The sequence below is a fragment of the Xiphophorus couchianus genome, chromosome 12, assembly GCF_001444195.1.
Source record: "Xiphophorus couchianus chromosome 12, X_couchianus-1.0, whole genome shotgun sequence".
Classification (NCBI taxonomy): Eukaryota; Metazoa; Chordata; class Actinopteri; order Cyprinodontiformes; family Poeciliidae; genus Xiphophorus; species Xiphophorus couchianus.
In genome coordinates this window covers 22,782,374-22,799,636 of record NC_040239.1, presented here as the reverse complement: position 1 = coordinate 22,799,636, position 17,263 = coordinate 22,782,374, and the positions used below count along the sequence as shown (strand labels likewise).

The 17,263-nt window shown below is 39.2% G+C and overlaps 1 protein-coding gene across 3 annotated transcripts in view; it reads left to right on the top strand.

Moving 5' to 3' along the window:
• Positions 1–17,263, top strand: part of LOC114154497 (tetratricopeptide repeat protein 28) — a 236,403-nt gene that overhangs the window by 178,432 nt on the left and 40,708 nt on the right. For all 3 annotated transcript variants that reach the window (XM_028033627.1, XM_028033626.1, XM_028033628.1), the window contains one exon: positions 5,634–6,141. In XM_028033627.1, coding sequence (XP_027889428.1) covers positions 5,634–6,141 — 508 coding nt within the window. The remainder of the gene's footprint in view (positions 1–5,633; positions 6,142–17,263) is intronic.

Below are 17,263 nucleotides of genomic sequence, written 5' to 3'. Positions count from 1 at the left end.
GCACACACACTCACGCGGATAACGGCAAATGCACCGGAGAGCGTCTTTTTCTATGAGATTCTGTGAGATCATCACTGGCCTGTTCTGTTTGACTTGATTGCATCTCAGATGCCTCCTTTTTTTTTTGTCAACGTGCGTTGCTGCAGGTGAATGTAGATCTAAAGAAAATGTTCACCTTAGGGATGTCTTCAATATTCTCCTCTCTCATCTTTCAAAGACAATTTCTCCCGAAGCCTTTCATGCTCCCCCCTCGCCTCCCGCGCTGCTCCACCCTCACATCCTTTTCATTTTAAAGTGGGACTCGGTTCCCTGCCAGCTTGTCCCCGAGCCCAGCTTGTTAAGAGAGACACTGGTGCATGGTCTTCCTCACCTTCCCACTCCAGTTCCTTTTAATTAGACCTCTGTTCTTTTGTGCATGTGTTTACAATAGGGTATATTAGTGTGTGTGTGTGTGTGAACTGTAAGAGTAGCTGTTGACATCACAGTGGCTTTGTTTGTTGTTCTCTTGGTAAACCAAAGCACTTGGTAAACCAAACCAGTCTGTAAAACTTAAATTAAGAATAAATTGAGTCAGACCATTATATCTTGTTTTATTTTTTATTTTTTAAATAAATGAAGCTTCTTTGCTTCTGTTTTTCTTTGTTTTGGAGATGTATGCTGATTTTTTTTCACCTTTGTTAATACTTGCATAAAGGTAGAGAATGTCCGGCTTTCGGCGGGAAATTTCAGAATGAACCTTTGCTGGTGAATTTAGTGAAACCTTTAAACTTTTGAATGGACATGTCCAACTGTTCAATGTTTCACTTGATGAAAAAGTACTAGTCATAAGTGAAATAATCTACCAGTGGAACTAGTACATCAATATTAATGAATTATTTACTTAAAACAAGCTACTGAAAATTACTTGTAAGTTAGTTGTCTTGTTTCAAGGGTATTAAGATATTTGCACAAGAAACTAGACCAAACATACTTGATCAGATTTTGTGTATTTGCAGTGCAAGTGTTGGGATGTGCAGCCAGATCTTGGAAAATAGTTGTTTTACTTTGCTTAAACAAAACTTTGAAGCTAAGGTTTGTGCGCTTAAAACAACATTAAATATACTTTCTGTAGATTTTTACACAAGCCTTTCCTGTTTGCATCTGGTGGCAGAAACTTCTGGTTAGGTTCTAAAATCTTTCAAATTCTTTGCATTGAATTCACCAAATGTTGCATGAAGATGTTTCTGAACACTGCAAATACATTTAAAATGTGATCTGTAATGAAAAACTAACCTGTACACTTATTAATAAATCACAGATTTTGTTTTAGAATGACAATTAAATATCGATAGACAACTTTAAAAGCTGTGTGTTGTTTCTCTTGCCAACGTATGCTTTTTCTCTATTACCTTCTTGATCTTTCAAACTTCTCACTCCTGGATCTCTGCATCCCTACTGCTCCTATTGATTACATTGGGAACTGTAATACGCCCGGCTGAAGGATTAACATCCATATTGGTGGAGCGAACAGAGAGGTTGTTGTCACCTTTGTGGTAATAGAATCAAACCTGCCGTCTGTCTCCTCTTTATAAGAGAGAGCAGCTCTTCTCCTCTTTCATATAATCCCATTAACAGCACTTTGCAGAAATAAGGTCTGCCCTGATTTTTCCTGCAGCCTGCTGTTTGGACAGAGGGCAGGCTGCAGGGTTTTTAACACCATGATCTCCCAACCCTACCTGCAAGATGTCTCTTTCTGATTTTTGGCAGAAAAATGGGGTTATCATTCATTTTCATCAATGAAGTGATGGAATATTTTTGCTTTGGATTGCAAAAATATTCCAGCCCTTCCAAGTTTGCTGCATTTGCAAGGATACAAACAGAAACTTTAATGTATTGTTCTTGAATTTTATGTGATGACAAATAAAAGAAATCCATAATAGTGGGGTGGAATTGAAATGACACATGGTTTTCAAAGTATTTTACAAATTTACGAAGTGCAGTTTGCGTTTGCATTAAAACTGAGGCAACTTATTCCCCGTGACCCACAGTTTAGTGCAGCTGGCTGCTTTCAGAAGCCCAAAGATGCCCCATTTCCAGTTTGGCAAAAGCCATTTGGAGGATACAAATTAATATTTTATCCTAGATTGAAAATGTTTTGCTGATTAAAGCTAGAACTATGCTTTTCTTCAGTATGAAAGGCATGCGTCTATAAAAAGGCCTTACAGAAACCTTTCCCAATAAATTTAAGTGTGTGGTTGTAATGTGACAAAAATAATTTTAAAAAAAAGCAAACAAAAAACACAACTGTCTTTAAATGGGCTTTAAAAAAAACTTGGTCTAACGTTAAATTTTACAATGTCTTAAGGTTCGACTTTTAAACTTTTGTGATACTTATTAAGCTTTACTGGCAGTTTATTCAGTCATAACTTTTTTCATATCAAATTTGTTTAAAGGAATGAATGACCTTCTAGCCAGTAATCCTGTCAAAGCAGTCGGTGCTTGTTTGTACACCTGGCAATATTTGTGTTTGCTTGCTTTTGCTGATTCAAAGGGAGGTTCCACACCCATGTGTTGAGCTTTCTTCAAAGCAGACGGCCTTACAAGTGCAACCATGATCCAACCACTAAGATCTCATGGCAGCCGGGGTTGTCCCCGTAGCCTGAGCCAGGCTCTGATGATAGCCTTGGCTGTTTGGAGTTCGTCTGACCTCAAAGGTCCAAAGTGAAATAAGGAGGATTTTCAAAGACGTAGTCACACAGCTGTGAGGTGAGGTATAACCACAGACGGCAGTAAAGCTGTGGGCACCACTCTGTTCCAGGATGAGAAAAAGAAACACCCACGGAGCTCAGAGCCATAAATTCACACTGAACCATCAACTTTGGCCACCAGAGAAAACTCTGCTGCAGGTTGTGAGGATCTAATCTTCAGAGGTCAATTTCTTTTTACCTCCAGAGGTACGGGTTAAAAACACCTAGCTTAAGCGTACTTGCAAAAGTATTCATTGTTATACATTGCAACTACAAACTTCAATGTATTTTGATAAGATTTCACATAGCAGATCTGCTCACACAGTAATTATGATGTGAATACATGGTTTTCATCATCCCTTACGAAGCAGAAAAAGCATCACCCTGATACGCAACGTCCAGTAGACACAAGGCTTCATTGTTTGGTACCACATAGTATTCACCCAGAGGATCTAGATAAAAAATGTCTGCCACATCTTTCACTTTTATTTGTAAAAACATTAAAACCATGTGTCGTTCTATTTCACAAATATCTCCTACTTTGTGTTGGTTTATCACAAAATCCCCCCCCCCCAAAAAAGTTCAATAATATTTTTGCAATTCTCTGTAACAGTCCTCAACGAGGGACAAGATGACTAATGACACAGAAGCCAAGCATTTCTGAATCTGCTGCCTCCCTCGTCGTCTGAAAGTTTGTCTTTCAGTTCGGTTAGCTATGCTACAGAACGTGTTAGCTGATTAGAGCCAGTGGCCTATCAACTGTTTATAATGGACGGCGGTAGGATTAGTCAAATCCCCACACATCCGGAGGAAGGCTGGACTCTGTAAACACAATCAGAACTGACTTTGTAAAGGAGAAGTGCGAATGGGTGGGTGTGATTATGTGTGCAAAGACCGGGAGGAGGAGGTCAGAGCAGAGATGGAGGAGCGATAAGTGCAGGAAAGAAACTGAATGAAATTAGAAATGGGTCTGATTTGAAATGGGTCAAATCAGGGATTGTGTGGAATAATATTTTCTCCAGGCAAAAATGTTGCTTTGTGTTGGGGCAGACAGACACAGATGGTCTCAGTCTACCTTCCTGGAGCCCAAACACAGTCAGTCCTCTGTTACTGGAACGGCTGGCTCCTCATTATCTGCCTATCTCAGCTCCCATCTGAGGAGAAAATGCAGCGTTGCACTATCACTTTAGAGGGACACTGATCACAAGAGCAACTCATCTCCACTGAAGTAGATTGCGCCCTCCCCCCTTTTTTCGCATCCCCACCTTCGTCTCCCGCTGTGCTCGGCTGAAGACAGACAGAGATGAGGAATCTTCTGTTTTCTGCTAAGAAAAGTGGAAGTTTGAGCCAGAGAGATGGAGCGGAGCTTCAAAAGGCACATGTAATTGAGCAGCTCTAGATAGGCTATCTAGAAACATGAAACAGCAACAGTTGTGACGGAGGGTAATTGCCTCCTGGGCTCATATAATGCCTTGTCGAGTCTTTAAACTTGAGCAAACTGCTGGAAGTTCTTATGTCAGCAGGTAATTGGTTCCAGCATCAGCAGCTGTGTGGAATGAAGGAAAGATTGGATTTTGTGTATTTGTGCATTTGGAAAAAAGGTTGCCAAAAAAGATCCTCAGAAAAGAGAATACCTTTATAAGGGCTTGTAGGAGAGTCCAAACTAGAGGTGATCCGATCAATATTTTGTGGTCAATTGCCAATGTCCAATTTTATTGGTACAATATAAAAAGTTATTAAAACACCAATTTTGAAGAATCATGTCAAAACAGATGTCTTGAAAGTCCAATAAGTGGTCTGTTAATAGCAAGAAACCAAATTACGTCCTGATCTCTAACTTTGTTTTGTGAAAAATCAGTTCAATCTGCTCCCTTTGTGAGTATCGCTGGGAAGTTTTAAACTGATTGGCTTTGAATGGTGTTTCATGAACATTTTATGCCTGCAGAAATGTATCCCTCGCTGTTGCTGACTTCAGAGTTTTCAGACTCCTAAGCTATGCTAGAAGAGCACTAATATGGCCTTAACTGTCAGGATGGTGGTTCACCTCTTCGCTGGCCTCTCTCCAAACCCCTTCCTGGCTGGAGATTGCAAAGTGGGACATTGGAAAGGATATGCTTTATTATCTGCCTCCTGCATGATTAATTGAACATCTGTTCACTTCATGACAACTGACCCCAATTCCCCACTGTTTATCCTCTGTATATACAGTTAATAAGCCTGCAGTGAAAGTGTCACATAAGAGGTCAAGACTTCATTTTTGGCAGCCATCTATATTTCACTAGTGCAATGTCAGCTTTTAAGTCTAGTTTGACGGTTTGCCTTTTCACTGACGAACCCTGGTGGAGAGAGTTAAAGTCTAAGTGGAGATCCGAAATGAATCCTGGATGATTTTTGTTTTTTTTTTTCTACTAGAGAGGTCTTGTCACCAGTTGGCTGGCCCCCCACAGATGTGGTGTGAAGCTGAAACCTCCCTCCTCTTCCTCCTGATTAACAGAGTCTTTGTTCCGTTGGTGGTGGCACGCCATGAGGCATGATTGCAGTGGGCAAACTGGCAGCTTTAAAGAAAGCCTGCCGCTGTGCTGATCTGCATCACACTTTACCCCCCTCCTCTCTCAGCAAAGGGGAAATCAAATCAGGTTTTGTTTGTTGTTTGGTCTCTGAGCATTAGGCCTCTTTTAAAACTCAGGTATTGTGATTTTTTTTTTTTTTTTTCAGCTCGATCCATGTACAATTTTCTAGATAAAGGGATGTTTTAGTGCTGGTGAGGAATTTGTGAAGCAGAGCCAAAAAATTACTTTTTGTTAATGAAGTATTGGTATAATTAATTAAAGTTTTTGATTTTTTTCTTTTTCGTGTGCCTACAGAGTAAAACATTTCTGACGCACCAATTCTTATGTCTTTTTGCAGGCTGCTTCAATGGCGCTGAGCAGCTTGGGCCATGTATATACCGCCATAGGGGACTATCCGAACGCCCTCGCCAGTCACAAGCAGTGCGTCCTGCTGGCCAAGCAGTCCAAGGATCAGCTGTCTGAGGCTCGTGAGCTGGGAAACATGGGAGCCGTCTACATCGCCATGGGAGACTTTGATAATGCTGTTCAATGTCATGAGCAACATTTGGGCATTGCTAAAGCCCTGGAAAATAAAAGAGAAGAGGCCCGAGCTTACAGCAACCTTGGTAGTGCCTACCACTACCATCGTAACTTTGACAAGGCCATGTCCTACCACACCCATGTCCTGGAGCTTGCGCAGGAGCTGGAGGAAAAGTCCATCGAGATGAGGGCATATGCAGGGCTGGGTCACGCTGCCCGCTGTATGCAAGACTTGGAGAGAGCCAAGCAGTACCATGAACAGCAGCTGTCAATCGCTGAAGGACTGAAGGACAGGGCTGCAGAAGGAAGGGCATCCTCCAACTTGGGTATGTATGTCAAACATTTCAGTTGCTTGATGAGTGACAACAGGATGCATATCAAATTCAACGTTAAGAAGATGAGAAATAGATTTAACTCTCCATGAACTTAATTTACATAGCACTTTTCCAGTGATACAAACCACATAGAGCACGTTACACAAGAGCCACATTGGTAAGTAATTTTCCTTTTAATTTAGAAGTAGCAGTCAATCAAATCAATCAGTTGCTACGGTCCACTCCAGTTCTTTGAGAGGTTAATCATTATTTATATTAGAAAATCAATGTTGTCACAGTGCTTTGTGAGGAAGACGTTACTGCAAAACAGGGTTCTATCATTTCTACTTTAAGAAAGAGATAAAATGATAGCAAAGTTAATATTTTTATCTGTATTTAGTATTTAATTTTAGCATTTAGTGCTAATAGTAATAATTTAATAACAGTTTGTACAAAATCCCATTTTTAAAATGTAACCCAAATTGCTGCATGTTCAAAATACCACAGTGTGCCTTGCTATACGAGACATCAAGGTAGCCAACATGGTAGGTGGTGCTATTTAAAACTCTGGGAAGTTATTAAATCAAGATTTATGCTGTCTTCTGTCTTAGTCATAAGGAGACACACAGTTCAATACACCTGTACAGTTATGTGTATAATGTAACTTAACATTTATATACAAATTAAACAGTGACGAAGAAACAATGTACATTTCAAAAATGATGGAACAGAAAATCCACAGTGCCATTAAGGACAACAGTCAGCCAACAAAGCCTCATCTCACCTACAGTAAAAACATTTCATCTTAGATATTCAATGGTCAGAAAGAAATCAGAGAAAAGTCAAACTTATTTTAAGATTTTCTGCAGGCTGCCACATGTACTTTCTTCTCCATGTCTACTGAGCAGACTCCATGAAGCTGGCTTGTTTGAAACCTCTGTTAAGGCACCACTCAACTTTCGGCTTTCATGACTGAAGTCATGCATCTTCACTGTTTGCAGTTGAGTTTAAAACAAAGATTTGCATTTGATTAGTTAATATGACATGGCCTTGTTTGGTCCTTCAATTGTGAAATTATCCATGCAGGTCAATGGCGCAAAAAGTGTTTCTGATTTATGTCTATCCACACATTTAATACTATTTCCTCAGGCTCTACCAGACATGTAATATTTTTAGCAGTTTATACAGTGAGAGATTAGAGATACATCAACTTTATGAGTTAAAAATTACATTAATGACATTACTGGCTTTTGAACCCAAGGAGACTTGGGGGATGTTTCAGTGCAATAAAAGTTTCCAGACACCCTGACCACCTTAAAAGTGAAGCAAAGTGAAGTTATATTTCTGTTAAAGGAACTTTTAAGCATTCCAGTAATTTGTGATATTATTGCATTAAAAACAATGATTCCTGAAAATGTTTTTTCTTTAATTGAATAAATGTAATCAGATTGAATGTTGGATTTACTTACTTTTTGTTTGAAAAATATGTTCCTGTAATAAATGCTGAAAATAGGTATTCCAAAATTTTAAGCAGAGATATTAAATCTTGTATTTTTGTGTGATTTCTCTTTTGAGTATGAATTTAAATTGAGTAATAACCACTTCACTGCAGAAGGGCGTCCAGTCCAAACCTGCAAGGTGCAGCAGATTTATGTCGTCATACAGAACCTCCTTAGAGATGATCAGGCTTCTGATCATTCGTAGGTACCAAACGTTTTGTTTTCGGTGCAATCTGGGCACTTCTTGAATGATCCCGACTTTTAGCCAGTTTGATAGAGTGAGAGAGGACAGGAAAAGTGGACTCATCAGAATGAATGTTAATGTTCAGTTAAAGAAAAAGAAAACTCTGTAGGTTTTCTAAAAGCTAATTATTCTGAATAAGTAAGCTTGTTTTGTTTTTTGTTGCTTTTACAGCATGAGGGTCTTCATTTCCTGTTTGCATTTCCACAATGCCTCGGGCTACATTCCTTTATCTTCATTTAAATGAGCTGTTTACTTTTTTCCGAAGATATTTATGGTCCGTATGTCAGCAATGTTTATGCTACTTTTAAGAGAGACAATCAGTATGTTGAATGCAGTGCCGTTATTTAATTTCCAGCTGTTGTGCAGAGGATGTGAGGGTTACATTAATTCCTGTTGTTGAAAGAGCCTTGCAGATTGTGCAAGATTAGATGATAGAGAAACAGCAGAGTAAGCTGAAAATTTCTGTTAAAATCAAACGTAAACTATAACACATCCTGTCAAGTCATAAATAAAGTTACAAAACCCTAAAAAAATGTGTGTTTTAACCATATTAACACTACAGAAAATATTCTGCAATTTGGCCTGAATGAATCTAAAATAAAATGTTAAAAAGTCACACATTACAAGTTTTTTTTAATTTAGAAATCTCTATAGTGTAGGACTGTAGTACTTGGTGATATGGAAAACACATTAAACAAATAAATTAATAAATATGATGAAATAGTTTTTTTTTAACACATTTAATATTCATTACATTTAAGATTTTATTACAAAATCCTGTGCTCTGCTTTCTTTTATTACATACTTTAATATATATCCCAATATTTACTTGATTTTTATTACTTAAATGTGTGAATTTATATAATTATATAAATGAATGGGCTTGGATCACAACCACCCACTCGTGATTGCATTATGAAATGACAACAAATCGTCCAGAGCTTCTTCAAGTCCCACATATTCAAATCCCACTTCATAAACATTTTCTGATCAGTCAAAAGAAGAAAGCACTAGAGCACATCACCTGCTCATTTGAAATCTGTTGTATATCTCAATCTTTTAAGAAATCTATGAAGTCGTGATTGGTTTGGCAAACATTTCCACACGTGTAGTTTTAAATCCCTTTTTTTTTTTTTTTTGCTGCTGCATCTGTTTTTTGTAATGTCCTTGATGCAGTCGTAGCATTTGCTTTCCGGTAATGGTTTCAATATAAGTCAGTCCACACGTTTGTAAGTGGAAGAGATTTCTCTCTTTTCTAAGCTTTATTATTTAATTTAAAGCGCTTTTTAAAAATGCCTCTTTAAACAAAACGCCCAAATAGATCAATTATGCTGATGGCTACATGCTACTTTATAACCTTTAATATGTGCTGGTTCTGATCAAATAACCATGAATAAATAAATGTAGTACTAGCAAGATACTACATGCTAGTACTGCATTTACCATGGCCAGCTGGGAATCCAGTTAACGTGTTATCACTCCTGCATGAGAGCTAGGTAAAGAAAAACTGGCACGTCTGAGCAAGAGCATAGAACTTCAATGCACAGAATGTGATTTGTCCTACTGTCTCACTGCTTTGGTTGAACACTTTCTAATCTCCTCGATGACATAATGTTGTCAAACAATCCACTTTTAATCTACCTAATCAAGTGCTAACACCTTGATATACCAAAAATTTAATTAATAGCAGACGAACCCTTCGCAGTTGACTAATATACATAGGGCAGGAGGCTCAGGTTGTGAAACTGTCCTTTTGGCTTTTTAGTATCCTACTAGATATATTAGATCAGCAGCTCCTCAATATTTAGGCCAGCAATTACAACCAGACCCGGATGACTTATGATGGCCATTAAGGTGATGGTAAACCAGACTCTAATGGACAACTAAGAAGTACGATAATTCCTTCCAAATGAATTATTCCTTAACCTAACATCTAAAATCGCGGAGGCGGACATTAGGGTTAATCGGGCAAACATAAATTGAAGCCATGGTCTGCTTCGCCACACCTGATGGTTACACACACGCGCCGTCTGGGCCGCTTTTAGCTTCAGCGCCAGCCTAAATTTAACCCAGGGACCTGGGAACAGGTTGACATAAATTAGATGCTTCAGCGAGAGCATTTTATGATTCTTCACTACATGTGAGCTTTATTACGAGTGGGCACTCTGTGTCAGGCAGAAAATTTATTCCTCTGCTGCATGCGGTGTGATTGCGTGAGAGAGTGTGAGAGCACTTTTATTCATCATAAACTGTGATATTACAGTCCCCCCAGTTACGACGGCGCAATGATAATCCAGCTGATTTAGTGTTGGGAGGCCTCGAGTTGATGACGGAGCACGTGTTGAGTGAGCGGGCAGTGGCTATGATGCCTGTTGCTCCGCGGGCGCTGGGCGGACGGAGTTGGACGGGGATGTGGATGAAGCAACACTTGACATCCAGGAGAGAGCCAGTTGTCTGGCTCATAAGCGCTACCTAAACTGTTAGCACTTCTCGCCTGCTTTCTGCCTCTTTACTTTTTCCACGCTTCCTCCTCTCACTCTGCCTCTCCTCTCACCCCCACTGATTCCAATCTGCAGCTGTCAAGCTCCCAGTAATTGAAACTGACTTGATGAATCGCTTAATTACCTTTAATAGCTGATTCGAGAGGAACTGAATAATGAAGATAACAGAGAATGATGTGGAGGTTGCGGAGCATCGGTCTGTAATTGCCCCATTGTTGTTGTTTTTTTTGTTTATGGTAGGAGGGCGTGCATTGTTTTTTTCTGCCATCGATGCCCCACGAGCCTGCTTAGCACAAGAAGATATGGGGCTAAAACTAACGGGATGCTGTTTCTCGCTTCAAAAAACAACCCTTTCCCCCTGCTCCTCCAAAAAAAACACACAAAGGAGCAGATGATCGCGAGAAGATTAACAAGTGAAGATGAAAGCTGTAAACATTGTGCTTGTAATGGGAAGGAGAAGTTGCAGAAGCAAAAATGAGCAAACGCTTATTATAATTGCAAGTGGGGTGGGTGACATAGCTCTGAGGGACAGTTGTGTAAAGATTGCAGCACTTTAATATCTAACCATGATGCCCAGCGGTACCAACAGCATAGGCTCAGCACACTCTGACCTATACAGAATATGGAAATTTTGCATTCCAGTCGTATTTATAATTCATCAATCGGCTAACTTACCCTTCAGTCAGCAATATTTCATATCTAAGGCAGGACATAAGCTTTTGGCTGCCATCTACAATGCTCTGGAAAAGCATTCCCCCATTTACAGATGTCTGATTCGTTATTGCCACAAAAATTCCAGAAAATCAAAAAGTTGTCGATATTTTAAAAAATTACGCGTATTTAATACAAAAACATGGTTATTTATTTAGACAAAAAAGCTACCTAGACCAGTCCCGCCTTGTGATCACATGGGCCAAAAGATTACAAAAAGCAACACATCATTCCATGATCTAAAGAAATTTGTCCTTGGCATCTACCATTCTGGAGACGATTAAAGAATCAACCAAAGTTGCTTCAAGAATTCAGCAACTACTCATCCAGGAGGTCCCAAAACGACGCAGTCAAAATATAAATTAAATCATTTCAAATGAAATAAGGTCTACTTTTGCTGAATTTCAACATCTGTCTACTTGGGGAAGAAAAATGATTATTTCCTTGTCATAAAAATAGTTTTGTAGAAAAGCTTGCATTGGAGCAACTTAATGTTAGTCCACAGTGACTTTACTAGAGCACTTGCAGGATTAAACAGCAAACATTACCACGTCTGTAACTGGAACAGCAAGGCTAAATGCAGAGTATGTGTATAATTAAGACTCTCCCTACTATAAAACACTGCAGCCTCACTAGCCTCAGTTAAGGTCAGTGTTTATAGTTCTGTGCTGAGAAAGACTGGGCAAAAAGGCCAAAAGGAACACAGTGTCGTTTTACCTTTGCCAAAAACATGTTTTATTATTGATTTTATTGATGTTTTATTAAATCTGCTGAAGCTTCAGAAAAAGAGCATCATGCTGACATGTAAACATGATGGTGGTAGTGTGAGTGTTTGGGGCTACTTTGCTGCATTTTAGTCCTTTGCGTCTTGCCATAATTGATGGAACCATGAATCTGCTCTCACCTAGAAGATCCTGAAAGAAATGAATGCCCCGCATTCATTTTGTGACCTTAAGCACAAAACTTTGGTTATTCTGCAGAAAAAGCACACCAATCGAGATTCTTCGGAATCACCTTAAAGAGGCCATTCATGCTGGGGAATCTTGTGATGTGGTTGAATTAAAGTAATTCTGCAAATTAAAGTTGGACAAAATTCCTCCACAGTGATGTAGAAGACTCACTGTAAGTGCTTTTACAGTACAGCATATAGCAGCCCCACAGCTTACGACCTGTCTCCGATTACAAATATTTTCTGCTATAATTGACATTTTGATATTCTCCAAACTTAAGTGTGCCCCCCTCCAACCCCTGTTTAGCTTCAAATAGACATTTAACAAGCTGTTTGGAATGGCTTGTTGTTGTAGTTTTGCCATTATGTCCTTGTTGCCCTGGAATCATACCTCCTTATTTAGCTGCATGTCTCAAAGAAGTCGCATGGAGGGTTGACACCATCAGCTGGAAGGGCCAGAGCCAAAAGTCCTAATTAAGCCTCTCTTCCCCTCTTTTCTTCTTATCCAGCCTCCTCGGGGATCGGTTTCTGCTGATCTGCACAAAAACACCAAAAGCAACAGAGAGAGGAAAACAACAGTGAGGGAGAGAACACAAACACATTCAGAATCAGAGTTTGTACTGAAATGCTCTGTAGTTAGATATTTTCTCTGGTGTCAGGAAAACAGAAAACAACTTCCAGTTGACGTTAAAGTACTTTGCGACCTTGGTTGACCAACTCCTTGAGCTTATAAACTTTTCTCAATAAAAGATTCTGCTGTTTTGCAAGGCATGAGAGGATAAGTTTTGGGAAGGCAGCCAGAACATCAGTTGCATAACGCTGCTCTGCCCAGACATCTGATCTAGGGTTTACAGTATGTCTGACAATGAGGCTGTTACATAGCCAATGCTGAGCTATGTGTTTTTATTGGCAACGCTTAATGTAAGTTGCATTTAATACAGTTAACACTGCTCTTGAGATTGGTAAAACCCTGCATATTGAAATGAAAAACTTGTTAAATTTTGTAAATGAACACAATATGATGAAATACAAAAAAAACAAAAGACTTTTTCTTTTTTGGGGATATAGAGCAAAGAAACAAACTGAGTTCTGTCCATGTCAGAAAATGAACTTATATTGTTTTTTTCTGGTCATATTGACCACTCACAGCACTTGATGCTACAGTGTAATTCTCCCATTTGCTCTCTCGCATAAACATGTCTTTCTAGAGATCACTGGGGAACTTTAGGATTAAGTACCTTGCTCAAGTGGCAAGAGTTGAACCTGAAATCAGACCTTCAGCTTTATAATTGCCAGACTCCTACTCTTCCTATTATGCCACAGTGGATAAACAAAAAAACAAAATAAAGCAGAGCAGTTTTAGTTTCTGGCAACATATGCTGAATGTATTTTACAATGATAGTAGAGACGCTAGGCCTCACTTGATCATATTTTTACATTTTAAAAACTTTGTTCATTACTGTCATTTTTGGCTGAACACCTCTGTTGTTTTAGATCTCTGTGATGGATCAACACAAAGTACTGCAGAATTACATCATGGGATGATGTAATTCTGCAATAGTTTTTCACACATACTGTATGCATTTTTGCATCCAGGCCAAAAAGTTCAACTGGTCTCACATGTTTGCTGTGACAAATTTCTACCCTTTCTAAAACGTCCCTTTCATTCACCGCTTATTGCTGATTTGTCACATAAAAGTCCTGTAGAACACATAAACGTTTGTGCTTGTAATGTGACAAATTATTTTAAAAAACGAGGTATGAATGCTTTTGCAAAGCGCTGTAGCCTTTTCCATTGAAATAACCAAAATAATGAGGAGAAAACAAGTATCCCTTATCGCGCCGTGTAGCAGCTGCTGCTGCGTCATCATCACTGCTTTGTGGTTGTTTGGACATAAATCTAGTACTTTTCTAGCCTTTATTTTCCCTTTCAACTGCCCACAGCTGGAGCAGACCACAACAGGGACCAGACTTGCCTGGAGCACTGAAGAATAGAGATTATTCTGTTTTGTTCCTAAGCCTCTGGAAGCAGCAGTGAGTCTAGATGTATTATTAGTCTGACGAGGACAGGGAGTATGAGAGGCCTGAGTTTCCAGTGGAATTTAGAGAGCTTAATTGCTCAGACAGGATGAATGAGAGAACCTTGTGAGGAGAGAGACAGTAAAAGTAGTTGGGAGCTCCACACACACACACACACACACACACACACACACCCACACACACACACACACACACCCACCCCACGCACGCCCACACAGAAAAGGCCTCTTTCCAAGGGCTGGTGACAACCTTCAATCTCTATTAATTCTCATGTAAATGCCAGCTGGCCAAAATACAGGAAGCAAATGGAACCGTGGTCGGAGAGGTGACATGATGCTGAAGTTATGAATATGCCAGTCCTGTGTTGTTCTGCTTGAGAGATTTGTGCTTGTGAAGCTTTCTAGCCAGGCCTCACATTTCTGTTTGCTGAAAAACACCAGCACCAAATGCCCCCATTCTTATGACTATGCATTGAACTAGAAAAGTGGACTAAAGAAGTTATATGAAGCACACTCTCAGTCTTTCTCCTCACTAATGTGTTGTTCACCATATGCAGCTAATATTCGACTCGCTGCAGTGCTATTAAATGTAACAAAAGAGCTATGGCATCCTTCTGAGCTAAGCAACTGTGCCCTTTTCCAGGAGCATCTGCAAATTCAGCATGAAATGCAATCTGCAGGAGATGGTGCAGTGCAGCCAAAAAAGTTCATTCTGAACAGTGTACTTATAAGCAGTTCTTGGAATCAGATGTGTGTGTGTGTGTGTGGGGGGGGGGGGTGCTAACAGGTCAGGGATTGTGTGTTTAGAGAGCAGAAGGAGGGGTGAAGGTCAGTCAGAGTCGAAAGGACAGTGGATCAGCTGGAAGACTGCATGTTTTTGTTGGAAGACCACCTACAGAGCAATCACCCACTTGTTTATTCTCTCTTTTTTTACATTTCTTCTTTCTGTTTCAGTCAGATCACAGGGAATCTCTACGCACATAAGTAAGAATTTACTATCTTAAGCCAAACTCGCTACAGTTCCACCCATTTTTTGTGGATTCAAGGAGGCTCTTCGGTCTGTTACTTCTAGTTCATACAGGAAGCAAAATGCCGTGTTGTACTGCCGATTTCTTTATAACGCAAATGTAGGCTCTTAAATACCAGCAAAGAAAAGTTTCTACGGCTAAAAGGAAGTCTCTTTTCAATCCTTATTATTATGATGTAATCATTACCTACAGAGCTTTGCAGAAATATTTATGCTTCTTACAGTTGTTCAGATTTTGTGACATTACAACCATAAGCTTTAGTGTATTTTATTGGAACGTCATGGTGGTACATCATTGGTAAGTGGAAAATAAATGGTTCTTGGTTTTCAAATGTTTTCACAAACAAGAGATGCTCTTTGAAAAGAGTAAGGTGCGTCCCCACAGTGACACATGGTAGTGGCAGCATCATGTTGTGGTGATGTTTTTCAACAGTAGGGCCAAAACTTTGTTCAGAGCTTTATATCTTAATCTCTCAAGCTCTTGTTTAAGCGTGTTCCTCTCCCAGCAGAACAACAATCATATTATGTTCCTGATTTTGCATATTGGAATGTCCTAGTCAAAGGACAGACACCAAATCAACTGAGAATTTGTGTCAAGAGAAATTAGTGAACTATTTTGCTGAGACTTTAATTTGTAGTTGTGCAGAACAGGTAGAAGTACCTGAAGATTTGTAAAAAGTATTGAATTGGGGGAGTTAAATATAAAAGCATTCACACTTTTGTGTATTTAAATGTGTAAAAAAAAAAAGGAAAAACATTCACCATATTTCCTCTGATTCTCCATTATGCAGTACTATGTTTCAGTGTACTCTATTATGCAAAATATTGATAAAACACTGTGAAGTTTATGGTTGTAATGTGACAAAATGTAAGAGAGAGAAAGAGTCCAGGTACTAATTATCTTTGGAAGTGGCTCATACTGTTTGTGTTTCTGCTTATTGTCAAAGGAAATAATGGCTTAAATGCAATATTTCTTCGATTTCACAATGAAAACCCCAGAGTATAAAAATATGTTAAGACAGAGCATCTCATTTGGCATTTATAATTGGAATATAATCAGAATAGAAGAAAAAAGGAATTAATGTTGAAGATTTTGTATTTTTACATTCAGGAACTGTGTGTATATTCAGATAAAACTGAAGCGAGATCTACCCTACTTAACATTCTCTTCCAAATTGTTCCATATTTTTAAATATATTTTTTTTATCTGCATATTTCAACGTCAGTGTGAATGCCATTAATAAGCCACATTCGAGGTTTATCAAACATTCTTTGTCATTACTTATAAAAGAAACTAAAGCTTCTTGACTTTTTAGTATCAACACCGTCCTACGTCATTGGGATTTTACTTACATAGTATAATTAGCAATTTAATATTTACACATATCAGCCTCTTTCAATTAAGATTCAAGCAGTGTTGTAGATGTTCTCTAATTGTTTCAGGCTGATGGTCTTTCCTTTATTCTCAATATGCCCCCCTAGTAGCAGTGGGCCTTCTTCAATGGAATAAAACTGACAGTGATTTACTCAGAATATAGCACCATATCTCAAAGTCATCAGTGCAGCCATGCTTTTATGTAAAGTTAGTTGAATAACGAATAGTGACAAGGCATTGCCAAGTTTTTAATGTCTCTGGTTATAGGGTTCTGATATACCACTATGTAAATGGATGTGAATGAAGTGCACATGTTTAGTCAAGTGTATTTACAACACACCTTACACATTAAATCATAAATCTGACTTAATCAGAGGACTGATATATTTTCAGGTCTTGGCAGTTATGGCAGGATGCGATTATGGCCACATTAGTCATCTGTATTTACTGTCATGTTTGGAATGGTTTTATTTACCGTTCTACAGGATGCCTTTCCCTCAGGGCTCCATAATCTTTTTACCATATAGGGGGCATAGAAATATTTTCTGTCTTCAAGTGTGGCTCCAGGCGTAGCCTGGGGGTTATGGCGTTTTTTTTTGCCAGCAGCTTCCGAGTCCCCAACCTGAAACCTGCTCATGCTTCCCCAGCCTCCAGCCTGCCCGCCTGCTTTAGCCCTGCGTCCATCACCAAGCCCCGGATCCATTTTTAGCCTGCAGCAGGATTATGTTAGCTGGTAATACATCAGTAGACATTATGTCCTCAGTAACATCAGTATCCGTTGGGGGAAAG